The 27,240-nt window shown below is 40.0% G+C and overlaps 1 protein-coding gene across 10 annotated transcripts in view; it reads right to left on the reverse strand.

Annotated features, from left to right (window-relative positions):
- cacna1da (calcium channel, voltage-dependent, L type, alpha 1D subunit, a) overlaps positions 1 to 27,240 on the reverse strand; it is a 65,407-nt gene that overhangs the window by 11,862 nt on the left and 26,305 nt on the right. For 4 of the 10 annotated variants that reach the window (XM_069143216.1, XM_069143182.1, XM_069143173.1 and 1 more), the window contains exons 7-35: positions 26,154 to 26,350; positions 25,671 to 25,774; positions 23,952 to 24,121; positions 22,154 to 22,228; positions 20,701 to 20,788; positions 20,289 to 20,315; positions 19,314 to 19,474; positions 18,708 to 18,933; positions 18,389 to 18,596; positions 17,323 to 17,443; positions 17,067 to 17,154; positions 16,962 to 16,992; positions 16,702 to 16,856; positions 16,477 to 16,606; positions 13,342 to 13,401; positions 11,772 to 11,878; positions 11,075 to 11,162; positions 10,876 to 10,983; positions 10,694 to 10,746; positions 10,450 to 10,596; positions 10,051 to 10,252; positions 9,522 to 9,680; positions 8,730 to 8,840; positions 6,615 to 6,698; positions 2,051 to 2,083; positions 1,001 to 1,129; positions 844 to 909; positions 659 to 750; positions 407 to 566 (exon numbers count right to left, since the gene is read on the reverse strand). In XM_069143216.1, the coding sequence (XP_068999317.1) occupies positions 407 to 566; positions 659 to 750; positions 844 to 909; positions 1,001 to 1,129; positions 2,051 to 2,083; positions 6,615 to 6,698; positions 8,730 to 8,840; positions 9,522 to 9,680; positions 10,051 to 10,252; positions 10,450 to 10,596; positions 10,694 to 10,746; positions 10,876 to 10,983; positions 11,075 to 11,162; positions 11,772 to 11,878; positions 13,342 to 13,401; positions 16,477 to 16,606; positions 16,702 to 16,856; positions 16,962 to 16,992; positions 17,067 to 17,154; positions 17,323 to 17,443; positions 18,389 to 18,596; positions 18,708 to 18,933; positions 19,314 to 19,474; positions 20,289 to 20,315; positions 20,701 to 20,788; positions 22,154 to 22,228; positions 23,952 to 24,121; positions 25,671 to 25,774; positions 26,154 to 26,350 (3,380 nt within the window). Of the gene's footprint in view, positions 1 to 406; positions 567 to 658; positions 751 to 843; positions 910 to 1,000; positions 1,130 to 2,050; positions 2,084 to 6,614; positions 6,699 to 8,729; positions 8,841 to 9,521; positions 9,681 to 10,050; positions 10,253 to 10,449; positions 10,597 to 10,693; positions 10,747 to 10,875; positions 10,984 to 11,074; positions 11,163 to 11,771; positions 11,879 to 13,341; positions 13,402 to 13,479; positions 13,540 to 16,476; positions 16,607 to 16,701; positions 16,857 to 16,961; positions 16,993 to 17,066; positions 17,155 to 17,322; positions 17,444 to 18,388; positions 18,597 to 18,707; positions 18,934 to 19,313; positions 19,475 to 20,288; positions 20,316 to 20,700; positions 20,789 to 22,153; positions 22,229 to 23,951; positions 24,122 to 25,670; positions 25,775 to 26,153; positions 26,351 to 27,240 lie in introns of all 10 variants that reach the window. The other 6 variants (XM_069143163.1, XM_069143208.1, XM_069143200.1 and 3 more) reach the window with 6 other exon arrangements.

Below are 27,240 nucleotides of genomic sequence, written 5' to 3' on the forward strand. Positions count from 1 at the left end.
ATTGTTGTGGCATTAGTGGTGCCTGTTATATTTCAAAGGAAGGACATTTCTACTGTAGTGTTGTTTTGCTTGTTATTTTCTCTTAACATGTTTTATGTTGATTGTACAGACGTTTATTTGGTCGTGGCCAATTTTGGGTTGCCAGTTTGTTTACTTCTGATTATTTGGAGGTACATTGTTTATGGGATATCATAAAGTTGCATGAGTGAATTTATTGTAGCGCAAGAATCTACATCAACCAAACTTTTACTGTGTTGAAAGATAGTCATGTAAAATGTCAATGACGACTATATGTTGCTTTAGTGATGGTGGTGTGAGAGAAATTGCAGTAATGCAAAACTAAGCACAATTAAGGAAATAATCAATAATATTCCCATCACAGTTGTATTGCTTTTTTTTTGCATACCAAAAAAGCGCAGAGCATGTAGAAGGTGATGAAGTAAATTATTGCAAATCCACTGCCACACGTCATCTCCTCCCCAGGATTGTAGTCGGACTCTGGGTCACATAGTTTCCCCGGCATGCAGGCCAACATGATCTCTTGCCATGCTTCACCAGTGGCACACCTGGTGAACAGACAAGGAGATCAGGCACAAATTAATCACGCAGAAGTTTAAAAACAAATAACATTTTCTGATTATACAAAATTTCTCCAGACCTAAAGAGAAGGAGCACAGCCTGGGGGAAGGTCTGGAAGTTGTTGTTTCTGTTTATGTGGGTGCCGTCCACCATGGCGATCTTTCCAAACACCTGAAGCAGAAAAAATGGCCTGTGTGAATACAACTGCAACCTTATCAACACAGGTAAGACTGAGTGAAAATACATGTATATTTAGCTACCAACCTGCATGCCAATGACAGCGTAGATGAAGAACAGCATGGCTATCAGAAGAGCAACATATGGCAGAGCCTTCAGGCAAATACAAGAAGGAAGTAGAAAAAGGTTAATACGAGAGACTAATTTTTCAGTCAGATAATCAGGTAATTGTACGATGCCTCACCTGGAAGGACTTGATGAAAGTCCAAAGCAGGGTGCGAATGCCCTCCCCTCTGCTGAGGAGTTTGACCAGCCGCATGACTCGAAACAGACGAAAGAAGGTGATAGAGATGCGAGCACTGTCCTCCGTGTTCTGCAGAGAAAGAGTCCGGAGTCAGATGACAGCAGAGCCACAGAGTATATAGTGAACACAGATCACCTTCCGAGCTTCATGAGAATGATGAGGTCTGCACTGAAACCTCAGTACCAGATACATATGGGCTGGGAACGCAGCACTGCATCTTTACATCATGGAAAACTTTATATTTGAGCATAGATTATAATTTTGTTCTGTTCTTTAAACATTCAAATTGCTGTTACCTTAAACAGCATATTCAAAACTAGACTTTAGACATGTTCTAAAAACACAATTGAGTAGAGTCTCTAAAGCAGTGTAGCTGCAGCTGATATGTTTCTGTTAGTCTGTGTCCAAAGCACTGTCAGGTTCCCTGTCACTGTACAGACCTAAAGGGAAGGAAGCAAGGAGGCAAGCATGCTGGAGAAAACCTCGCCATACTTGACAGGACACATCTGCACAAGCATGGCACCCTCAATCCAGAGTCACTGCATGCGGAGTCACAGTGGGACCAACCCGAACGGGTCGGCCGGGAGGTTCACAGGTCAAAGTTGGGTGACCTGATCCCAGGGGTCATCCATGAGTCACTACCCCACGCAAGAATGGTGGCAGAGACCATGTAGCAGTGTCAACAGTACAAACGTGAAGAGCGGCTCAAGACCGCTCCCACCTAACAGGAAACAAGCGTCACGTTTGAGTGACACACTCTTCTTGAAAATAACTCCAAACGTTCAGGAAAATGAAAAGCAAATGAACTGACAAAACAAATGTGAGAAACCAGAACAAAAAAATAGAGAGAATGGAATCCTTAACATGAGAACATAAATGGAATTGAAATAAGCAAGAGATCATAGAAGAAACAACAGAATACCAAACAAAGAAATGCAAATCCAAACATGACATGGCCCTGACAAGGGGGTAGGGGGCGGAGCATCTTACCCCCTGCTCATCCACCTGAGGAGTCTCCGTTGGCTTTAAAATCAAAGACCTGTATTAATGACTTGCACAGAGCCCGCAGGTCTCACACACATTTGGCCAAACACATAAACATTACATTTGAAAAGTTTTTTGTCACACAACGCTGGCACGCGTCAGTCAAGACGCAGACAGAACAGAGTCACTACTCATCTTGTTGACAAGACAAAACTGTCTTATGGTTTAACTATGACAGAGACAGACATTCACTTACCACTGTCTACGTACACTTATTATAATGACAGACATTAAACATTATCTGAACACTTTAAGAGACTGCCACACAACAAGTTTACAGTTTAACATTTCTACGTGAGACTTTACAACAGTATGTGAGACTGACGAACAACATGAAATTACTTAAAATACTTATCAACATGTATGACACAACTTTATCACTCCCCCGGTGTAATGGTCATTACTAATGGGACTCAAAGGATTTTATGGTGAGATGTCTTTGGCAAGCTTTCCACAATGTTAATGAGCAGCTGATTAACTGACATAACAAATGTTATGACTTTATGTTGTGGTAAAAGCACCATCTATTCGTACAGAGCTTAAACTCTCTCATCGTACACCCTGTAGGCTTCAGATTCAGGCAAATACACATCAACATATGACTTGACAGGACAAAAATCATACATTGTGTGCATAATGCATTATTTATGACACCAATAAAAAGACTGGCTTGCATGTAGGATGCCCATTCTCTTTGTAACAATTTAAACCAAATATTTAGAAAAAAGGAAAATGCTCGCTGACCAAAAGAGCTTGTGCACCTTAAAAAAATTCAATACACAGTCGCTCACACAGATTCACACCCACACATATTTGTTGTTTGCAATTCGCGTCATTAACAATACATTATATTGTAGGATATCAGTGGTAATCAGCGAGCATTTGTACACAGGGAATATCCAGGAGCAAAATAAAAAAGAAACATCAGTCATAGTGGTGGTGGTTATGCTGAGCCTGTATCATAATAATGTGATTCTACAGCAAAAGAAAGGGCTTAGTTCGATCCTGAAAAGAGTAATATCAGAAGGATACTCCAGACAGATATGGCTACATTCAAATCCCTCGGCACAATACGTCTTAAACCGTCAGTATGAGGTGCAGAATGAGCAGAAATGATAAAAAAAAAAAAAAAATATGTAGAATTAGCTTGAGGAGGTTCTTTAGGTAATCCTGGCCACAGCGCTGATGGAGCATGCGTTCAGCATTGCCACGTTGCTGGGGAAGCACTGCACGCACACGCAAGACAATTGAATGATGTGGAGCCAGTGGTAAAGTCATAGCAATGCAGCAACTCATGCATGTCACCAGTGCCCTGCAACAAAACTGCCATTGCAGGGCACTCTCACAGTCCGGTGCAGAAAGACGTAAAATGAAGGGCAGGAAGGGAAGAGAAAAAGACAGAGAGAGGGGAGGAGGAGGAGGAGGAAACCAGCGATAGAGACCGATCCCGGGAGAATAAATAAAACCAGACACTTCGAGCCATACTGGAATATTAGGAGGAGGAAAGGCAGAGAGGTGTAAAGAGGGAGAGAGTTACTGTGGAAGTGTTCATGCACCTGACTGGAGTCTACACACCTGCGCTACACATGAGCTCCATTCTGAGCTTTAAGAGCTCACTACAGGAAGACAGAACAAAACACAGTGACAATCACTCACAGAGACACAAACACAAGATCATCAAAGAACCTCAAACTCAGCTGCATTAGGTAGGTAGGTATTTACTTTATTAATCCCCGAGGGGAAATTTTTTTTAAAGCACCATCACTGTAAATATACAAAATCAGGACTGATTTAGTTTTCTTCTGATCTGCCAATGAATTTTTTGATCACACAGCCTTCTTAACTGATTAATGTATATTCTTACTGGTGAAATGATGCTTAGATTTTTTTTATTTAACTTGAGGACTATTACTGAAGCCTAAGTTTTATTTGCTAAAAATGCTTTGATTTTCTTCCAGGTCACAACATGACACAACATGACCTTTGCCTAATTATTTATGCATTACATCAGCTGTATGTGAAGCCACAGATGCCTACACAACTTTAAGGAAAGCAAATAATGACCTTTTTAAAAATCTCAAAGAGATTGAGCGTCATAGATTCTAGTTGAAAACTGCCCTTATTGTTGTGTAGGAGAAGAAGCTCTGAGCTCCAGGGCCATTCTGTCTGGAAGTAAACTCAGGGGTATAGCAAACAAAAAAAGGGGCAAACTTCACAAGGCTTGGTGGAAAAAAACTGACCGGAGGGGAATGGAGTGGGTGACCAAGCGCCATCTGCGAGAGGTGGGACATGGAGAGGATGTTAGGGAATGAGGTGAATGACTGACTTCCCAGCATGCATTTGGAGAGCTGAAAATCTAAACAATCACACGACTCATGACTGAAATGGCAAGCAAGTAGCAAAAACTTAAAAATTACACTCATAGCAGATCAGCTGTTATGATTGAATTGACAGTATAATAATGAATATCTGGACAACAACACACATGCAATGCGATCAGAAATAAATGTCATGAAAGGTGCATCAAAGAACCACAATGAAAGCCCTTGTGAAATCAACATCATGTCCCTAACATTCACAACACACATACCGCTGCATACACTCATACATACAACCGGACATACAAACTGTACACAAAAAAAACACACATGCATAACAATATGTGACCTAAAAACACACCACCACCTTATGTTTGAAACAAAGTTTATGCTTGTTTATACACTCATGCAGACACACATTTTGGAACACAAACTGAGAAAACACTGAGAACATGAACTATTACTCCAGAAAAACAGCACTGCAGCTCAGACATGAGAGCATTCAGGAGGGGGAAGGAGCGTCAGATTGAGCAGTAAGTCTACGCTACACTGCCCCTTTAGCAAGAGCCATCATCACCATAATTATTCCTCAGAAATGTAAAATATTTTCTCTCATGATTGCTGGAGATTGCTTGAAACTTAAACTTTAACGGTTCTTTGTTAAAGATCTAAGCGCACTGACTAAAGCAAAGTGTTTTAGGCTGTGTCCAAATCAACTTTTGCTGGTTTAACAGTAGATAATCTAAGCGCAGTTCAAAGGGGCTTATACTTAGTCTCTTAGTTCATAATTGGTGTGTTTCGGTTGTAGCATGAAATAAACAAATCCTCTCCCATTCCCTGATAAAGTCAAGTGCACTTGCACATTGTAATCTTTTAATTTCTAATCTTTTGCATATATGTGCTGCTCCATGTCCCTGTGTGTCAGACAAGCTGAGTGTATTCACGGTGTGCATCTGCCTATTTGGGTGCATATTACTATCTTAATAATGCCCCCTAAAATAACAGTAAACTACTGCCCCACTGAATTAAGACCAGGTTTTTGTCCATTAATCACATAATAGCTTGTCTTTGCCTCAAGACAGCAACGCTCCTTACAACACTTTGTTTTAAGATCAGCATGCCCATGGATGCTTTGATGGGCACAAGTACCTTTGCTTTTTAAATGACGTGGACGCTAGACAGGAAAATGACAGCTGTGTTGGTCTGAAAATAGCAGCACTTTGTGCTGGGTTTAAGATCCAATGGTGTAAGAGCCTTAATTTCTTTGACCATTTTTGTAATAGTTAAATACAAAGGACCAAAAGAAAAAAAAATAGACATGTAGTCTTTGTTTTATGTACTTTTGTGCAGAGGAAAGCCATAAAGAAAAGAGTATTTGGTTGGTTTTGTAATTGATTGAAGTAGAGATGCAATCATTCAATATTTCATAGAACCTTGACATGCATTTTCTAAGTGACTGACTTTTATCAATAGTGAAATAAGATTTCAATTAAAACTGCAACTGAACTGCAAAATTACAGAAATCTATTTTTGCCCTAGTTGATAAAACATGAATTATTTTGTTTTTAATCCACTGTAAAGGGGTCCCAAAGATAAAGTTGTTATCAACAACAGGTTACACACACAACATTTTTGTTCATTGCCATACTTGCCTCTACAAGTTTCTATGGAAACAAAATGGACAAGAGTAAGAATTAGACAACCACATCATGAACCATCCTCCTCTGAAACAAATACAGGCCTCAGTTCACAAAGAAATGTGAGCAACTCCTGTTTTTGACACTGCTATGTTCAATGGTAAACAATCAGCATGTTCATCAAAAATTCTGTCATGATATCCTGCTGAAACCTACATTTGTTATTGTCACTGTGTTGAAGAAGCAAAATTCCAACAGGACAGATTTAGATCAATTCAGTGTTAATGCAGCACTAATGACAAGAACATTGACATCAAAGTCAAACTGAAGCTTTACAAAAAAAAGCCAATGGAACTACAATCTACCAACAATGTTGCAAATTCATAATGCTAAATTGATGATCAACATGCTAACCTGAGATTAATAGTTCACATGTTAAAGTGGAGGCTGCAAGTAGAGGATATTTAATGTCAAAGTAATAATAGTGTCTCTTGCCATGTGGCTTTCCTGTAAGCCTTCAGTTCAACTTGGGAGTCAGAAAAGAGTTGTACTTACATTAACTTCAGTGATAGCAATATCGACGACGCTACCAACAACAATTAAGGCATCAAATGTGTTCCAAGCATCAGCGAAATAGTGCTGTTATTGCATGATGTTACATGTAAGGGGAAAGATGGGAATGAAAGAGAAAGAAGAGAAGGATGGGGGAAAGTCAGACATGTAATTAGAGAAGAGAAGAAAATGAAAGGGAGAGCGGAAACGAGACAAAAGTTGTAATGAAATGGCAGGGAAAGAGAAAAATGAAAGAAAGTATTAAAAGAGATCAGATAAAAAGACAGATATCGGAGTCCTGCCATTGAGACATGCTGCCAAGGTGGCCTGAATGGAAAGAGGTGAGGCCAGGTGTAGCTGAGCTTTACTTACATCAATCTCACTGAGAACAATGTCTACTATGCTGCCAATCACAACCAGGGCGTCGAACACATTCCAGGCATCCCCAAAATATCCCTGAGTAAGGGTGGGCGAGTGAAGGGCGAGTTGAACGTAATATTAGCAAAAACAAAGAGGCTTTACTCTTACACTGAAATTTAAATCCACTCATGTTGCTTATTTTAAATACAGAGGAACCCCTGCTGGCTACTTCAGCTGAAGGGCTTGTGATTATAGTGCATTGAAATATAGACTGTTTGAACTGCAAAGTACTAGATCTGCGACAAATTCATGTAAATACCATGTATAAAAAAAACACTATAATAAGGAATTATTTTAATAAAGTCAGCACTGCACTCCACACTGTTTCTCTTACTAGGATCCTGTCCTTCTTCTCAACACAGAGCTGTCAGCCAGGTGGTTGGATTCAGAGGAAAATGAAAAACATTCCCTAACTCATTAGTATTCACATGTTTACATTATAGGAATAGTTTGACATTTTGTGAAATATTCCTGAGAGCTTGAGAGATAAGTTACGTCTACGCCAAGATATCTAATATCTAAGATATAACAGTACGATGTTTTAAACTGAAAACGATCTCAGTACATTTGAGTGTTTTAGCACCATTTAAAACAAAAATCTCTGTCCATACTAACACGCCTGAAAACAAACATCACATGACAACAAATGTATACTGGGCATGCCCCCTAAAACCCGTGATGCACTGTATTTGGTGACCCATCCGATTCTGTGACCCGCAGAGTTGGTTAAATTGGTTGGGTTCAGGCAAGATGAGATAATTAGGGTAAGAATATCAGGGCCGGTAACACAGTCTGATCGGTCACTAAACACGGTACAACACCGGGACTCCATGTCGGGCTCATAACGCCGCAGAACACTGGAATTGTGGCTTAAATAATAGCTTGCCTCCTGCACATGTAGGCAGTAGCAGCATTGTAAAACAGAATTTAACTGCCCAACAGCTGCTAGTACAGACAATAAGGTCAGCAAACACCTGTAAATCCATGTAGTTTATATTCTTCAGGAAAAGGGGTCACGTGATGGGGGCGTGACAAATTAGGAAAGAACACATTGTGACTGACTCAATCAGGAGGGGTGTCTGTGTCATCGTTTATAAAAGTCTCTGTTTCTGACACTTCCAAATAAAACACAATCCCAGTGTATTCAAACTAAAACGGGGGTCATCAGTGTATTTAAAAGCCTCAGTTTTAGGTGTTCAAAAATGTCTCATTAGTGTGAACGCAAGACGTAAACATAGCAAAAGTTATGTGTTATAAAATGTAAACGTATTAGTGAGGATGTATCCATAAGAAGATGGATATCACTCTCAGCTTAGCTTAGCAGTCACTTTAAAAGGGGACTTTCTGGAGTCTTGAGTAAATAAAAGAGATATAACTTGTTCCCTGATGGTCTTTAGAGGTGCTGGTAGATGGACTTTGTTTTACCATTAGACAGTGAGGTTGGCTGTTTCACCAGATTTAACAGTCTTTATGCAGAGCAAAGCGACTGCTTGATTTATTTCTACATTTAGCACACAGACATCATGTGCCAAGTGGTATCGACCTTCCTCTGCACTTTAACCATTGGTGTTAAAGTTAAAAATATTTTTTTTTTTCAAAATGTCCAATAATTCCTTGAACAAATAAAGCTATGTCACTTGTGTGTATCAGTTGGATGTATTTTTGTGTTGTGTGTGAAGCCACATGCCGTCGACTCACCCTGGGTTTGAAAGCAATGAGTTTGAGAACCATTTCCACAGTGAAAACAGTAGTGAAGACCATGTTGAGAATGTCCATGACATAGTTAAAAAGTGCCGACTGGCCGTAGTGCTGCAGAGGCAGATGGAGAGACAGAGTTTTAAAAAAAACTTAGGAGAAGGGTGCTGCATTAGTATTTTAATATGCATCAAATTAATTTTAAACAAAACAAGGATGCTGGTTAAAATAAAGGAAAAGTAAAACAACAGGAAAACTGTAATTAGACAAAAGCCTTTATCTTTTCATCCTCCTTCTGCTTGCATTGCTGTGTCCCACCATGTCTTTTATGGTACTGCCACTGGGGATGTTAAAATCTAAATTTCAACATACCATAAAATGCTAATATAACTATGGCAGAGAGGCAGATACAGACCTAGTGGCTACTGATAACAAAATAACTTTTTCGAGACAGTTGTATCTGTACTAATGATGACTTTATGTTTAATACTTACGAATAGATTCAAAGAAATCTTCAGATGTTTTGAGAGTACATATTTAGAATATTTTAAAACATTATAAAAGTAGTTTTAATTACTCATATCACTATAACGTCCACCTACTAAGAAGTACTTTTAACCTGAAAACTTTTTTGTAACCCGTTTTCAAACTAAATGACCATCAACAAACACACATTTTGATGAATATGTGTGATGTTTTCTTTTGCAACAAATAATTATAGTATGACTCATGATCACCTTCTCTTAAGCAGATACTGATTTTGTCAGTCAGTCATGTAACTACTTGACTTCTTACCTGTACAGCCAGGCAGAGTGTGTTGAGCATGATGAGCACAAACATGATGTACTCAAACCCAGTGGAGTTTACCACATACCAGAACTTGTACTGGTAAGGGTTCTTGGGGATGTACCTCCTCAGTGGACGTGCCTTCAGCGCGTACTCCACGCACTGACGCTGCACAGACAAACACAAAGTAGGTTTTAATGCTCAGTTAACAACACTCTTGAGACTGGATCCAAGCCACCCTTAGCTATTGTAATGAGCCACAAGGTTAACAATGTAATGGTGGTAATCAGTGTTAGGATTTTAGTTGCCAAGTTGGGTATTTTTGAACTGGAACAACTGGTGCTTATTTTCACATAGGTCAAGAGACCCACTGTAGCCTACAAGCTTTTCTGTGAAATAAATTAAAAAAAAGAAAAGAAAGATCAAATAAAAAATAAAAAATAAAAAACAACTATGCATTATAGCATTTTCAGTGCACATCAAAATGTTTCATATCAGTTTATTTTAAGCCACATTTTGTGAACCTGATGACTCTCACCTGGTTCTTGTCAAGCTCACAGTTTTTGTACTCTTTCTCTCCTTGTTCCTGAAATGTGACGATCACAAAACCTACGAAGATGTTCATCATAAAGAAAGCGATGATAATGATGTAGATGATGAAGAAGATGGAAATTTCCACACGGTAGTTGTAAATGGGACCGAGGTTTTCCCTGTTGGAGTCGATGGCCTTGTACAGTAACCTGAGGAGACATGTAAAGGAGGGCAGCTTGTGATTCAGATGAAAAAAAACAAAACCTTTCTCTATACAGTTATTATCTGTGTCTCTCAGTGCACTTTAAGCACCTCGAGCTGAATCTATGTGTGAACAGCAGCAGCGTGAACATCTAACTTTTCATTTCAAAGCTTTAACATGCGAGGTAAAAGGTTTAAATCTTACGAAGGCCAGCCTTCAAATGTGGACACAGTGAACAGAGCCATCATGGCCATGAGGACATTGTCAAAGTTGAATTCACTGTTGTGCCACAATCGTTTGTGGATGGTTGGCTGGTTCACATCTCCCTCCTTATACAGGATGTAGGTGCCCCTATGAGAAAATGACAAGGCGCATGAACAGTAAAGACCAATCTGGGATGGTAAATGCAAATCATTTCCCAGGTAGGAAAAAGAGAAGTGAAACTAACTTGCACTCTTCTGAGTTGGATTTAGCTTCGTCTGTGCAGCGATAGAACTTTCCCTGGGGAGGAAAATAAATGTGTTTATGATGATAATGCTTTTTTTTTTTTCATGTTTGGCTTCATGTGTAATGATAATAAAAATTAATAATAAAAAAACTAAAACAAATTTCAAGCTCAGTGCTGCTAACCTTAAATAGCTGCACGCCTATACAGGCAAACATGAACTGAAGCAGAGTGGTGACGATCATGATGTTACCGATGGTTCTGATGGCCACAAACACACACTGTACAACGTGCTGTAAGACAGAGAGATCAAAATGTTAACAAGTGGAGTCTGAGATTGTGGTCATGATTGTGGACAAGCTGCAGAAGGTCCTGAGTTCCCACCTTCAGGCCTTTGGCCCTATTGATGGCCCTCAGGGGTCGAAGAACTCGAAGGACCCTAAGAATCTTCACCACAGAGATGGCAGACGATCTGAGCAGTGAAAAAAAATGGTTTAATGTCAGTGACAGGGAAGTAGACAAATGTAAACTTTTTCAGAAGCCCAAGACCCTTCTAGGAACTAACTTAACTTGTATGTAAATTTAACACAGAATCATCAACAGAGGAAGGAATTCCAGACAGCTGTCTGTTTGTTTGCAGCACTGACTGTTGATGTCAAACTTTTGTACAGCTTCATTCATACAACCATTTTATTGAATACTAGGACAAGGGTAGAGCATCTGTTTTAAAGTTTACTGAAAACAAAGTTCTGCCTAATCTGAAAAGAGTGATAAAAAGAGCGAGTGTGGTCAAACAAGCTGAAGGCACAAGTGAATGAAAAAGAGAGAGGCAGCAAAGATTGTACTATGGTGACGTACAAAACCAGAAAAAAAATAACATTAAACACTGAGGAGATCATCTGCTTTGAAGACAGAGGTTCTGAGGTTCCAGTCTCCCTTTTCACCTCTGCGAGTCTCCTTTTTATTCATTCATTACATACAGTCACATCAGAGTTGTGCAAAGACTTTGAGTTCTTGTTTATCAAACGTCACGTTCGCTTCCTCATCTGTTACTGGGTACTGCGTGTTTTTCTGTACTCACTGAATTCCAAAGGAGACGAGAGAAACTCCCACCACCAACAGGTCCAGGAGGTTGAAGTAATTCCTACAGAATGCTCCTTTATGGAGAAAAGCTCCATATGTCGTCATCTAAGGAGAGGACAGAAGAAGTTAGAGGAGCAAATGGCAAAGAAAAAAAACAAGTATTTCAACCAACGTGCGCTACACACACACACACACACACACACACACACACACACACACACACACACACACACACACACACACACACACACACACACACACACACACACACACTCACACAAACACAAATATGGCGTTACACTCCGCAATTCAGAGGACACAGACAGACATACAAGTGCACAAACATGTTAAATAGGAAAAACATATTCTCAGCACTCACTACCTTGCAGTCAAACACACACGCGCACACGTCTCCACACTCTTGTAGATCACTCTGATTCGGGGTGGCGAGTTCAGAGCAGTGAAACAAGAGGCTAAATCTACCATCGCCACCCCCACAGCCCTTAACTACATGAATGTAGTAGTAAGTCATTCATTTCACAATCAACTATGGGATGAGGCAATAAAACATGCATTTTGTTGCCATGATGTCAGGGATATTTACTACCTGGAAGAGCTCTAGTTATAGTGATTGGAAAGTAGAAATGGCCTTACTGTCACATTCATGTGGACCGTCATCTTAAAGCACATTCCATTATGTTCTTTAATAGTTCAGAATAAGGGGAAGCAGCTCCCAATTAAAACTTCAGAGTTCAGCAGGCAGAGAAGAAAAACCGGCCAAAATAACTCTTCTTCAAATAATAAAATTAAAGGATTCATTTTCCGAGTGCATGTAAATGTGGAGCCCCGCAGGGAGATGAAGAGAGGAGAGCGCTAACTGAGAGCACTGGAGAATTTAGAGTCAAACAGCAGTGGACCTGGCAGGTTTTTGCCCAAATAGCTGCGGAGACAACTCCACATTTCTATGCGCTCAGTCAGGGAAAGCAGACTGAACCATGCTCGGCAGGAACATGGTTGGTTTTGCCCCCTCTTTTATGGGTAATCTGAAGAGCAGTCAGTACGAGAGGCATGGACTCAGCTTTGACTGGAGTTGACTTTACACTTTTTGAACACCACCCTGAAGATGACCTCAAACTCAACTTCAGCCAATGCCATCACAATATCTGAACAGCCCATTCAATTTTGTTGCATCGCACAGAGGGTTGCATCATTTTTTTTTAATTTTTTTTTTTTTTACATATCTGCATCATCAAAATCATTTCAGCGATGACTGCCCGAATGACGTGACACCCATGTGAGTATAATGCAATGTTGATGTGATGTTTCCTTCCCCCAACAGGAGTTCTTTGATTCGTGTAATTTGAACAAATTGTCTCTTTTGTGTTAGTGTGTGCAAAGTAGAGACTAATAACGCCAATATTTTTGTTTTTGTTTTGCTTTTTAAAAGAGGTGCCATGAAGAAAAAAGTAAATAAGAGAAAGGAAACAAACAAGCCAGGTTGTACTGAGTGGCAGGTGACACACAAGGAGAGAATGCAGCAAGGCTCTCGTTGTCATTTAAGGGGTTACCTTCAATACGATCTCAAATGTAAACATACTAGTGAAGACATAATCTGCATAGCCTAGGACCTGGAAGGCAACGAGACGTTTGGAGTGTTACTGGGGTGTGGTTAGTCACAGCACGGACAGGGGACACAGGGCATTTACCTTCAACACGATCTCAACAGTAAAGATAGCCGTGAAAGCATAGTCAAAGTAACCAAGTATCTGCAAAAAGCAACGTAGATGTTTAACAAAGACAGTTCATTGTGCAGCTTCATACATCATAAACAAGATGTAAGGAAAGAAAGATTAAAGCATTTCTTGGAAAGAGTTTGTTAGAGTGAACCTCAAAAAGTAAACTCTAACCACTTGCCAAAAAGTTAATTCACTCAAATAAAGGGGACCTATTATGCAAATTTCTTTTCACAGTTTTTAAATATTCTAGGACTCCACTAAAGCAGCTCTCCAAGTATCAGTTCAAAAACTGTGTTCTCTCTGACCTTTACGTAGCCCCTCAGTTCATCCTCTGTCTGAAACAAGCCATTTTATCTCCTGTCCCTTTAAGGCCCACCTCCTTTAAAGGCCCACTTTCTTCTGATTGGCCAATTTCCAGGAAGCCTGCTGAGCGGCCACCAACTGTTACACTACCCATTGATTTGTGAAGTGCTGTTCTGAAGCCTCGAGTTGGGATTTTGGCCATTACCATCATGGTGTTTAGAGCAGTTTGAAGCCAGAAGTGACAATATTTGGACGAGGTGGAGAAGAGTGAACAGTGAATCTGACTTGATCTGATTGGAAACCTGAGGACACTACGCCCTGCACATCCTTAGAGGAAACCTGACTGCACAACAGGCCTGTCAATCAAACAGTCACACACCTACAAACATATCACTTTCTGAGGCCTGATATCTACTTAATAACAGGATTATTATTCAGATGGACTGACAGAAAACTAATAAGAAGGCGTTACTTAAGTGAAGGAAACAGATATAACTTGTGGAAAAAATTTATAGACTTTGTATTTCATGAAAGAAGTTGAATAGGAGTCTAAGGAGCAGGAGCCTTTTTGGAGCTAACCCCATGTGGCCTTCGGTGGTATTGCAGTTTAAGGCACTTCCGCATTGGCCTAATTTTTCAGGCCTAGAAGCTACGTCCACTTTTTCATACAGTCTTTGGGCAGCATAGTACTTATTACACCTTCCTTGTCTTTATGCCGGTGTGGAGGTACCAGAAGGAAACAGTAAATGTACTGGCATGATTTCTTAAATGCATCCATTCAGTCCAGATCTGATCTGAAAAAGGAACGTGGACAGAACAAACATCCACAGCACCAAAGTTTACAGCAGGATGTTTGGGGAAGTGTCCTGCCTGTTACTAGCTTATTGTGTGATGCAGACTTTCAATCACTTTCAATATTATTTATGTAGCGCTAAATGACAACATATGTCATCTGACGGCCCTTTACATAGTAAGGTCCAATCACAAGCCATATAAAAAGTTTTACCCATATATATTCATGTTAATAGTACATTAGTCATTTCTATGTGCAGCAAATGTGCTAGTAAACTTTTTTTCTACTGTATTCTACAACTCTAAATTATAATATCTTCCTGCACGGTCTGTCTATAGTTCTTGGCGTGCTGTGCCAAAAGCAATTGACTTTATAAAGAAATCAGTGAGAAGCTGACATCAGCTCAGAACAAATTGAGCATTCAGAGCAGTGTGAAGCTTGAAGCACGTTTTTTTTTTTTTTTAGTGGAATGACTTTTACATACATTTACCTCAATATTTGAAACTCTGGCCAAGTTTAATGTGAACATCCCAAGCTGTATCATCATGGCTGACAGAAAATACAGACAAGCATAATAGGTCCTCTTTCATGGACTTAAGCACAGTGATCATAAAATCCATACAATAAATGGACAATAACACATACTTACTGAACCGTACTGGAGTTTTTGCCTGCTTTAGCTCATAATATTTTTTCACACCTTGCAGGAGCCGGGGTGTTTCAATTTGTGTCAAAATGAGATTGGAAATCAACATTCAGAAACCATCCAGTAGCTTGAGATAAAGTACTTGTTTCCTTACATTTTTGTGAAGCATATGAATCTCAGATGATTTCATGCAGACACAATTTTATAAGCAGAAAGTTCAACACTGTGAGTTTACTGCTAAAAAACACTGCATTCACAGGCAACGTTGGAGAAGAAGCAAAAGAGTTAAAATGAAAAAGATGATGAGAGTTTAGTAGTGTTTTAGATGTAAAAGGGTGCTGTTGAGTAACTGATCTCTAAATCTTAAATGATAGAACAGACCATAAGGAACAAGGTGACCACATGCCACCTTTAAATGTGGACACATATTTTCAAGCATTTATCCTGGTGTCATGACAGGAACGATCTTTGTTCTGACAACAATAATGAATGTATGTTTTGGCAAATAAACTGCAAGTAATCTTTGCCAGTCAAGGCAGATTTAATGTTAAGGAGAGGATAAAGTATTTGGATAAAGGAACTCTCGTCTGAACTATTTGTTCTCTCTATTTCTCCTTCTATATGTTATGCTTGACCAAACCTAAAACACACAAAAGGAAAATGTCTTTCTTACACAAGTAACTTGATGTTATTTATCAGATGACATCCTATTAATACCCATTCATCCACCCGGTTTATCCTGAACAGGGTCACGGGGATCCTATTATAGATAAATATAATATAGAAATCCCATCAACAAGTAAAATGCATTCTTAGTGTTTGGCTTCACTTATTCTGATTTGCACTGAAAACATTTTGTAAATCCTTCTTAGAGAATGGTGTCATTAAAAACAGGGGTGGTGAAGTTGCTTCTATATGGCACATCAAACAGTTTTTAATTCTCTCCTGAAACACCATGAATACTGCTTCTACTGAAATAAATCAATGTATAAACTCAGGTCAAGTGTGGTTTGCAAAATGGTCAGTAGTTATGTGAATTAAGTTGCAGAAAATGGGCTAAAACATGCAAAACCAAGAGTATGGTCATTTAGAGACATCTCAAAATGCACATCGAACACTACTATCAGAAAGTGACTTACTGATAATGTTACTTTACCCACAAATCTTCACTACACAGTTTGTTTGAAGTCATAAATACATTTCTGTGGAAGGTTTGCAGACTTACAATATTGCGAGCTGAAAAGTTTCGTATTGGATCCTCAGCAGCAAGCGAGACGGAGCTGAGCATGATGAACACCAGGATGAGGTTGGTGAATATGTGGTGATTGATGAGTTTGTGGCAAAACACGCGAAACCTGCAGGAAATAGTAAATACAACGTAAACACCAATGTGATATCTGTCAGAGCCTGAGTGTGTATGTGAGCGGTATGTGATAAGAATGCATCTTACGGGTTTGTGTTGCTGAAGATGAAGAAGGCACTTCCCTCTGGGATAGGAGTGATCTTCTCCTTCTTTACCAGGTCGGAGATGACCGGCCGAGGCCCTGATGGAACTTCTGGGTCCTCCTCCTCCGCCGCAGTGTCGTCGATCTCCTCCTCCTCCTCCTTACAGAACAATCGAAAATGTGAAACGTGTTGGCGCACGGAACTTCTCAAACTATACAGATAAGTGACTTTATGTTTGACTGTTTAAAAGAAATCAAGGCATACCTTTTCTTCTTTCTCATCATCCTTTTTGTCCCTGTAATGAACAGAATGGAGTTTCAACATTCAATATTTTTGTCACAGAGAGACGGAGAAAGTTCAAGTCGTCACCCTTTTTTGTCTCCTTCGTCTGTGTTGAGGGATTCTGCATCTGCCAAGTTGTCCACAGCAATAGCCAAGAAGACATTCAGGAGGATATCTGAGCAAAGTGTTCAGTAAAGAACAACTCAATCGCTAAAAGTAACTAACAAATACCACATACGTGGAGGATACGCTCCTCTGTCTATGTCAAACACAACAGATCATGAAATACAAACAACTTTAATGTCTGGAGCAGCGACAGATGTGTCAGTGTGAGCGAGGATACAGTTTCCACAGATGAAGAGGATGATGAAGTAAAAGCACACGATCATCCCAGAGGATGAAGGGCCTCCATACGCCATGATCCCATCATACATAACAGCGTTCCAGTCTTCTCCAGTCAGGATCTGAATGGATCATAATATTTTTTTTCACAAACATAGCAATTTCTTCGCATGGCAGAAAGAAAACCGTTTCATCTGCGATAAATGGGCAGTGATACTCAGGGGAAAGATGGGAATCTCAGGGCCAAAAAATATAGTTTATACTAACACATTTTTTGGAACTTTTGACAAAATTAAAATCACGAGGACTCAGTCAGACAGAGAACAGATTCAAAATTACATGTCCGTGTTCTGGCACCAGGATGGCATTCATCCAAGGGTTATTCCTTACAGCCTGAACAGCTTTTGAGGCTGACACTAGTATTGATACCTGAGATACCCAAAAATCTAATGATGACATCTTAACAGCTGATGACATTTTTTTTTTTTTTTTTTTTTTTTACATAAACATAAAATAAACAAAAATCTTGATTTTGAATCTTTTCATAACAGACTTTTTGCACAATAGACATTTTGACTTGTCACAGCAGGGAATGCACAAGTCTGTTAATGATGACTGAGTTCCATTAAGTGTCCCAAAAAGCTAAAACAGTGAACCGAAATGCACAAAAGCTGGAGCAGCCCTACTGTGAATGGAATGCAGCCATCATTAGTACACCAGTGCTTTCCCTACAATGACAAGTTAAACGTTCTATTATGTCTTGCAGCCTTTTGTTACCTCTCAACATCAACATTTACGTAAAAATATCTGCAGTGAGATCATGTCGGCTGACACTGTGTATCGGCCTGGCTGATTTATCTGTGTAGCTCTGTTCCTTTCAGAATTTGCCTTTGACAGTCTCATGACATAAATATTTTACATCTGTTTGTACAAACAACACAGTTTTCTTATTTTATCTGCAGTTTCAGCACGTTTGCCACCAAGAGGTATAACTGCTGAATGTTTGGTGTTCGACACTCAGATGGGTGCGACAGTGATCTGTTGTTGTGTCGTTACACTGTGGATACCTGAAACACAGTGAGAAGGGCTTGGGGGAAGTTGTCAAAGGTGCTCCTCTTTGTCTGGGTTTCGTCAAAGTTAAACTTTCCTCCAAACACCTGCATGCCCAGCAGGGAAAAGATGATGATGAAGAGGAAGAGCAGCAGCAGCAAGGAAGCAATAGACTTCATTGAGTTGAGTAGCGACGCCACCAGGTTACTCAGAGACTGCCAGTGTCTACAAAGAAAGGTTGACCGAGAGAGAGAAGGAGAGATTAACCGAACAGCTCATGGACCGTACTGTGAACCCATGCACACAAACACACACACAGCATGGTAACAGTCTTACCGAGTGACCTTGAAGATCCTCAGCAGGCGGACGCAGCGGAACACAGAGATACCGAGTGGAGACATGATTTCCAGCTCCACCAGAATAGTTTCAGTGATTCCTCCGCACACCACGAAGCAGTCAAAGCGGTTGAACAGTGAAACAAAATAGGCCTGTAGCCCAAGACTGTACATTTTCACCAACATTTCACAGGTGAACAGGGCTAGCAGCACCTTGTTGGCCACATCTGAAAAGCAGAGAAAAAGTCATTAAAAACACACAAATAAAAGGAAAGATACAGTCCATGCAATGTTTAGTGTGACGCATTAGACAGTGCTGAGATTTGTTTAGCTATAATTGATATAATGATATAAAATTTAATTACATTTTAAATTGTATTAAATTAAATTAAATTAAATTTGTATCTGATCATGGATCTCTCTCAAAATACACATGATAATTGAGAATCATGGGATACATTCGTATTCAAATAACTGCAGTGTTTTATGAGTATAGAGATGTGTGTGTGTGTGTGTGGGGGGGGGTTTAGGGGGTTGAGATATTCTACTAACTAACACATATTCACAAATTCAACCATGTTCGTGTGTACTGCAGTGCAATTCGTACCCTGCACTTGTGTCAGCCACATAGGCTGGTTGTAATGCTCTGATGATATGGTGAGGGTGTTGAGGAACACCAGGATGATGACCAGCCAATAGAAAGGCACCGACTTGACAGCCAACCGGCACTTCCTGCGGCAGAATCTGTTCCAACGGCGCCAGCGCCGACTGCAGGAGGAGGGAACAATTTCAGTACGAAGAATGACTTTAGTGTGACTTATTCTGCAAACAAATAGATTTTAAAAACACAAGATGTAATTACATGGATTAAAAATGTCTACACAATGCAATAAATGCATACGAGTGTTTTTAAAGGAAAATCTCTAAAGTTTGTGCCCATTAATAATAAGAACGCAGTGAAGTACGGGAGACGAACCACAAGGGAACTGCATCAATATATTTTTGCAAGTCATACTGTACAGTAAGTGAGCTGAAAAATACTGTGTGAGGCTGTTCTCTAAAAATACCCTGTGCTACATGCTGACTTTATAAAAGCTCTTGATTTATCATTCCTGTAAAGTCTCATTAAAAATACAGTAAAATGAAAGCTAAGCACACACATCTGTATAATCTAATGCAGGCACCAAACTTTATAGTAACAGCTAGAGCTGCAAGTAACAATTATTTTCCTCGCAGCCAATGTTTTTTCGATTAATTAATTAGTTGTTTGGTCTTTAAAATATCAGAAACTGGTAAAAAATATATATATATTTGTGTTTCCCAAAGTTCAAGGTGCAGCCTCAAATGTCTTGTTTTGTCCTCACCAACAGTGCAATACAAGAAGATATTTACTTTATTATCAGGGAGGACTAAGGAAACTGGAAAATATTCACATTTAACACGCTGGAATCACACAGTTTTAGCATGTTTTATTTAAAAAATGACTCCAAACGATTTTCAAAATAGTTTTCTCTTGATCAATTAATCAATTATTCGATGAATCATTGAAGCTCTAGTAACAGAAACATGCAAATATACTGACCTGAACTTTGACTTGGAAATTTTCTGACTAAAAGGAAGAAGGAGTCAAAGTTTACAAATACAGGTTGTAGCAGAACTTTGTCAGAGACATAGACTGATTAGTAGAGTTCACTGACAACAACCTAAACAGTATGCAGCGCAAAAGTCAGTAGCATAATGAGTTTGGAAGAAAACAAAAACATATTAAGTATGTTGTTCGCTTTAGCCACAAATGAAAAGGTTGAAAAAGCACATAGAGAACAAATTGTGTCATCGCTGTACTGACAGCCTGTGAAGTCAGAGACCGATATTTTTTAAGAAACTGAAGCAAAAATCACACAACTGACAGAAATCTCATGTATTTAAATATAATGTTATAACAGTGGTGCTGTATTTCAAAAAGGTTTGGTTTGCAAAGTGCTGTGCATTCTCACCACAGAGGTCCGCAGCATGGCGTCTTTTCTTCCTCGCCGTTCTGATTCTCGGTGTTCACAGATTCTGTTTCACTGGCTGGAACGCTCGCTGCAGCAGCAAATAAAGCAGGCATTTATACAAATGTAGTCACACGCACTTTGCAGTGGTGGAAGATTCTTCAGAGAGACACAATGCATTGCATCCCAGGAGTAAAGAAGTTTAAAAATATCTAAAATACAGGCTGCTTGCATCATTGTAATTCTGGCATTCCATCAAAAAGATAAACAGGCAGAGAATACAAAGCAGCAAAGCTTAAGATAACTACACCAAAAACTATATTCAAGTGTATCAGATTTGTTTGATAGGGATTTTAATCTCCAAAGCCAAACTGCAAATACAAAAGCACCTCACAGAAGGGAAGGAGCTAACTGCAGCAGGCTGTGCATCACTGTCATCATCAGTATCGTTTACCGAGTGCTGAAAGGGAGCTGACATGGGACAGGCGAGTGGACAGCTGCTCTACGAGGGCTGACTGATGCAGACAATGAGGAGCAGAGGGGAGACGGGAGCCAAGAGAGGACGACAGCGCTCTTAAAACTGTCTCTGAAATGCTACACTCAAAGCACTGCCAGCGCTTTGGGAAGACTGTCTGTGCAGAGAGATGATGATTAACTGTGTGAAATGTCTCAGTGCTTTAACTCGTAAGAGGGAGCGTGGTGTGTGCTGCTGCTTAGCTTATGTAGACGTGTTGGCTTTGATTCCTGAGTGGTCGGACAGCTCTCAGCTCTGAAAATAGTGCTGACTGCTGGAGTAGTGATCTGGGTTTAGCCCTGTTTCCTATATTCATACTGAGCCCCTGCTTTTGAAATGGGACATGGGAAGGAAACGGGGTGTGGCTGCTATCAAATGCCACTGTATTTCTGTTCCATATACGACTCATTTTATGGGTACAAGATAAGTTTGAAAAATAAATTACAACCAGACTTTGAGACCGTGGAAGAAAAACCAGGGAGGACAAAAGGACAAACTTAAAAAAGGCTTTGAACACGACGGGTAAAACAGAATAGTAAAGCACAAAATGATGAAATATTTATTTAGGCTGCACATGTATACACACACACACACACACACACACACACACACTGTAATTTCTACATCTAATCTATTTTTACCAATAATATATTTGTGAAGAACACTTTTCACTAACTGGTAATGTTCAACAAGTATGTCAGATCGCATTTTTATCTTCATAAACAAAACAAAACATACAGTCTGGTCTTATTATTTTGAGTAATTCTTCTGTAGAAAATCAATTTGGTCATAAAACCCACATACTCCCATGCACACACTCACGCTCTCACACACACACACACACACACACACACACACACACACACACACACACACACACACACACACACACACACACACACACATAAGCTAAAGAGAACACTGGAGGGAAACCACATTTACCATGAGTGTCGGACGACTGGCTGAACCACCCAAACCTTCCTTTCTTCTTCTCAGTAAGGTCAGCCAGAGTCACCCCTTCATGTGTAATGCATGCAAGCCCATGCATTCAGACACAACGGCACAGCAGAGGGACATGGGGGCGAGAATGGGCTGCTATCAAAATGGGTCAGAGCAGACAAGCACCACAGGACAACAACAACAGTATTCAAAATATCAATATCCAACAATGACGAGAGCAGCAGGAGCCACATGGGCTGCAGACACTGAGGAGGGCAGAAGAACAACATGAACAGCTGTTAGTCAAAGGAAGCGTCTGCAGGCGACGAAGACCTGTACTAACATGTTACAGTGTAAATTAATGTGTCAACATGTTAGTAAGGGCTCGTGTGTTGTCGACGGACACTAAAAGCCGGGATGGATATTGAAGAAAAGCAGAGTGGATCTTCTTACTATCACAGAACCTTTCACTAGAATCTTCTCACTTTATGATAAATAAATAGCGTAATGTTGCTACAGAAAATTAAAGAGCAAAATGGAACCAGAGGAAAACACAGGTGGGAGAGGCGACAACAATATACAGACAGAAAAATAATGTGGGGAGATTGTAATGAGCAGATATGGTGCAAAAAAATTGAGATCCTACGCGCCGACTATAAGGTGAAGCAGCTGCATGTTCTCCATTCTGTATCATGTGTGCTGCTTATATAAAGAGGATTTGGATTAAGAGTTTTTCTACTGCTCAAGAAATATGTTTTTTTTTTCCTTTTCTCCCTCTCAGATAAACTCCAGTGGTACTTACAGCGTGCTCCACTTCTATCAGTGACATACACTGAGGGTGGAGATAAAAACCAGGCTGTATGCTCAGCTTCAAACACCTCTTGTATGTTTATACCGAACACCTCGAGGAACTGTCTTTCTGGCAATACATGCCTCTATTTATGTGTGTATGTATGTTTGTCAGCGTGTGTATTTTGTCTTTGTTTGGCCAAGAAAGTATCATTGGCTGTGACACAAAACAAAAAAACTTAGTGGATAATAATTGTATGCTACATTTTTGCTATGTTCAATACAGGAGTTATTTTGCAATTACTGTAGTGTTACAGACCTTTTACTTGCGGTACGTTTGATCAACCTGCCTTGTCTCATTCTATTTTAATGAGTTATTTCCTACAACTCCCAAGATGGCTTTTGAAAATTTGCACGAGAAAACTGAGGTTTAATCTGACTCTGTTTAGATTTGCATGAATTGCATTATTCTACTTGTGGTGCTGTTGAGTTCTTTCTGTGTGATTGTTCCAAACTAATGCAAAAAAGAAGAGAGGACTCAAATGTCATGTTTTAAATGTCGTCTTTTTTTCTAATTAATACGCTCTGTATCTGGGCTACATATGCTTGAGCATAATTGACCAGCTATCTGGGGCAATAGGAAAAATAGAGCACTTTCTACCCAAATAGGAATACTAGGAAAGCTCCTGTTCTGTTTTAAAGAGTGTTATGGAAAAAATATTTCTGCTGAATGATATTTTAGATTTAACCCACTGTGTTTCTTTTTTTATTTTTTTGAGAACTCCCACTGCAACACTTTATGGATGTCTGGAGTACAAGCTCTTTTATTTCACGATTATATAAAAATAGGCCTAATTATAGCCGCAGAAATCCCAAAGCTATCAATCCAACAGAAATACACACAGCTGGATATTTTTCTGGGCATGGCAAATACGATGTCGATTGGTTTTCTGTATTGAAGGGCGCTTGTGGTGGCAACATTACTAAAGAGGGGAGGGGAGAAGGTGCTTACGGTTGCGCTTGCTCTCCTCATCGGCCTCGTCCTCATTGTCCGGGTCGATGTCTTCAGCCTGAGTGATCCAGTCCAGGTAGCCCTTCAGATCCTCCTCCAGCTGCTGCTTCTCACGCAGCTTCTGGAAGTCTCCGCGAGCTTTGGCCTTTTCTCTCTCCTTGGAGAACTCTCTGGATTTGGAGAAGCACACGTAAAAAAAAAAAAAAAAGAAAAGAAAAAAAACCACAAACACATACACATACAAATACAAAATACACAGGAGTGCATGAATTACCAGAAGGACACATGAAGGAGCTTTCACAGCAAACAAGAACCACATTTCTTTCACACAAAATGGAAATTAGTCTGTTAACTGTTCTAAATCATGTCTAACTATAGGACATTTAGTCACTGAATGAAGACATCCTGTGTATGATTTCCTGTCTGTTCATACTGTATTCTATATAAACACATACTTCCGCTGCAACCTTTCAATGTCTTGTGTGTTTTTCTGAACTCTAACCACTGGAGGGAGATGTACACCTTTGAGAACACAGGACTATATTTAGAGCCCTACAGTACAGTAGCGTATCCTTCAGGCGAGCATCTTAATCATACAGAAAAGGCAATTTAGGCAGACAGATGGTTAGAGAGACATGAAACATTTACACAGCAACTCAATTTAAAGATTATATAAGACAGCGAGTGTGAAAACTATGATATGTATCGGTTCAGAGGATAGGAGGTCTTCGGATATACGGAGTGGATGGTGGGAAATTGTTATTAATGAGAAAAACATGCATTTAAGCTGTTTTAATGAAAAATTGTAATGAATGAGAAGTGTGTCAATTTCTGTAGATTAAAAAATTAACGTGGCAAAGTAAAGGCACTCAATAGTAAGAAGGCTGTATAGTAGAATAGGTAAAACTGAATTTAGATCACTGATGCAGATTTCAATCTAAAGTAGCTGACAGGGCTGCAGGAGTGCCTCACTTCATTATGATGTTAACCATGTCGACTTTTTTTTTTTTTTAAATTGTGCTTTCCTGGCTGGTCAACCATCCAGAGATAATTCTACTGTAATACCCCACCCCCACTCCACAGAGCTGGGAAAGCGAACTGGGGTTTGAGGGAGCTTATAGGAGCGCAAAGGGAGTGAAGGGCGAGGAATAAGATTAATTTCTCTCTCAGGAGGTTGGGTGGGTTGGGGATGGGGCGGGGAGAGGAAACCCTCACTTTGCAGTTGCCGTGGAAAGCATGTAACAGTTCAACATCAACAGAGGTCAGAGATGAACGCCGAAGACCGAATTTACATTCATCCTGAAGGCCTAATGTAGACGAGTCAGTCACTGGTTTATTATCTCAAAAGGTTTGTATCAAGATTGTGGGAATCCGCAGTTCTCTCATTTACAGGCCAACACTACTTCCCAAACAAAGAAAGCCATGACAGGATGCACAACAACTCTCAGTATACACGCTTGCACACTGCAGACCAAAACCACTGCACAAGTTGCCTCTTACCCACTGAGCACACCTAACACAAGGTTTAACACGAAAAAGGAGCCCAGTATAATCAGGCTGACAAAATAAATCCATGGTGTTTCCCATCCGATGGCGTCGTTGACCTACAGGAGCCAAGAGTAGCCGGTTAACAGACACAAACACACACAAAAAACAGAGAACCTCCAGCCTGCAACCAAGCAGAGGGTCTCTGTCTACAGAAGAGAAGAAGGTGCTTACCCGCTCAACACACCCAAAACCAGGTTAAGAACGAAAAAGGAGCCGAAGATCACAAGACTGACAAAGTACACCCATGGAAGCTCAAAGCCCATAGCATCATTCATCTGGAGGAGCAGCCCATTACCAAAGAGTAGGGAGAGGAGGGAAAAGAGAGGAAGAATAAAGGGAAAGAAAAGAGCGAAATAATCTGTTAAAGGCAGACACTGTCGGAAAATAAGAACAGAACACAATAAAGTGTTTCTTGTAAGAATACTGATAGAGCCAGGATAGTATCATTTTGTGAGACAAGTTGTTAAATGCATTCAATCATTTAGGCAATCAATCATATCAGAGTGATAAGAGCTGCCTCAGGGAATTATCAGCAGCTTCATCATCTGAATGTCAGTCACATTATTGTTGTGTGGCTGATCTAAGAGACAGTGAGGCTGAAGGCATGTGACAGTCACAGGTTATCGAACTGGGAGGGCAGAGCGAGACACTCACCCAGTACAGCACGTCTGTCCAGCCCTCCATGGTGATGCACTGGAACACCGTCAGCATGGCAAACAGGAAGTTGTCAAAGTTGGTGATGCCACCGTTGGGACCTTGCCAGCCTTCCCTGCACTCTGTGCCGTTGATTGGGCATTGGCGCCCATGCCCTGAGATCGCACATGGAGCTTGTTCATCTTCTGCTAACACATCTGCAGAGAGAGAAAGAGTTTGAAATCATCAGTGTTTATGTAGTGTAAGCACAAACCCAGCAGTCTGATTTACAGCACCTTACACAAAATATCTCCTTCTGAAACTACAAAAAAGGCTAAGCAGGAAAACAAAGACTTTCAAGAGAACTGGTTATCCTATTTGTATTATTTTCTAATCAAATGCGACTTCCTCACATTTTACCTGCATGGAGAAAGCTGCTCTTCTCCAGGGGTACAGTTTCAAATGGCATTACCTTAATTAACATGTACAAGGAGCAGTGGTAGAATGAGGAAAAGAGTGTAGTTTACTTAAGTACATTTTTAAAGTAATTGTACTTAACTATTTCAATTTCAAGTAACTTTATACTTCTTCAAGAGGGAAATATATTTTTAACTGAGCTACATATATTTGACAGCATAGTTACAAATTACTTTGTAAATTAAGATTTAATAGTACAAAAACACAAGTTCATAAAATATAACCCATTGCCTTAAAGCCCAAAGATTTACGACGATACCGTTTAAGTGAGAACACTGCAGTAAAAAGTTGCAGCAATTTGAACTGGATCGACTCAGTTCGACTCAAACCAGATATGGTGTCACCTGCGATTTAGTTTGTCCATTCGCAAGTGGGCAGCTTTACAATGGAAGGCACAATGGATAGTGTTTTTTCTGCTTAGAAGAGACACCAACTCCTCTAAATTATGGAGCTGCTACAAAATAGACAGGGGAATTTTACAAAACTGGGGAGACATAAATGTGTAAAACCCCCTGGGTATTCCGATGTAGACCCCATGGACCGCTCCAGAATCTTGCCCCTTTCAGTTTTTTTACGATTATGCAGTTTCGTCACCACCAAAATACATTTGCTGAAAGTAACTCACTAACAT

This window comes from Embiotoca jacksoni, unplaced genomic scaffold (assembly GCF_022577435.1).
Source record: "Embiotoca jacksoni isolate LCO1_2020_lvr unplaced genomic scaffold, fEmbJac1.0.p SCAF_1, whole genome shotgun sequence".
Classification (NCBI taxonomy): Eukaryota; Metazoa; Chordata; class Actinopteri; family Embiotocidae; genus Embiotoca; species Embiotoca jacksoni.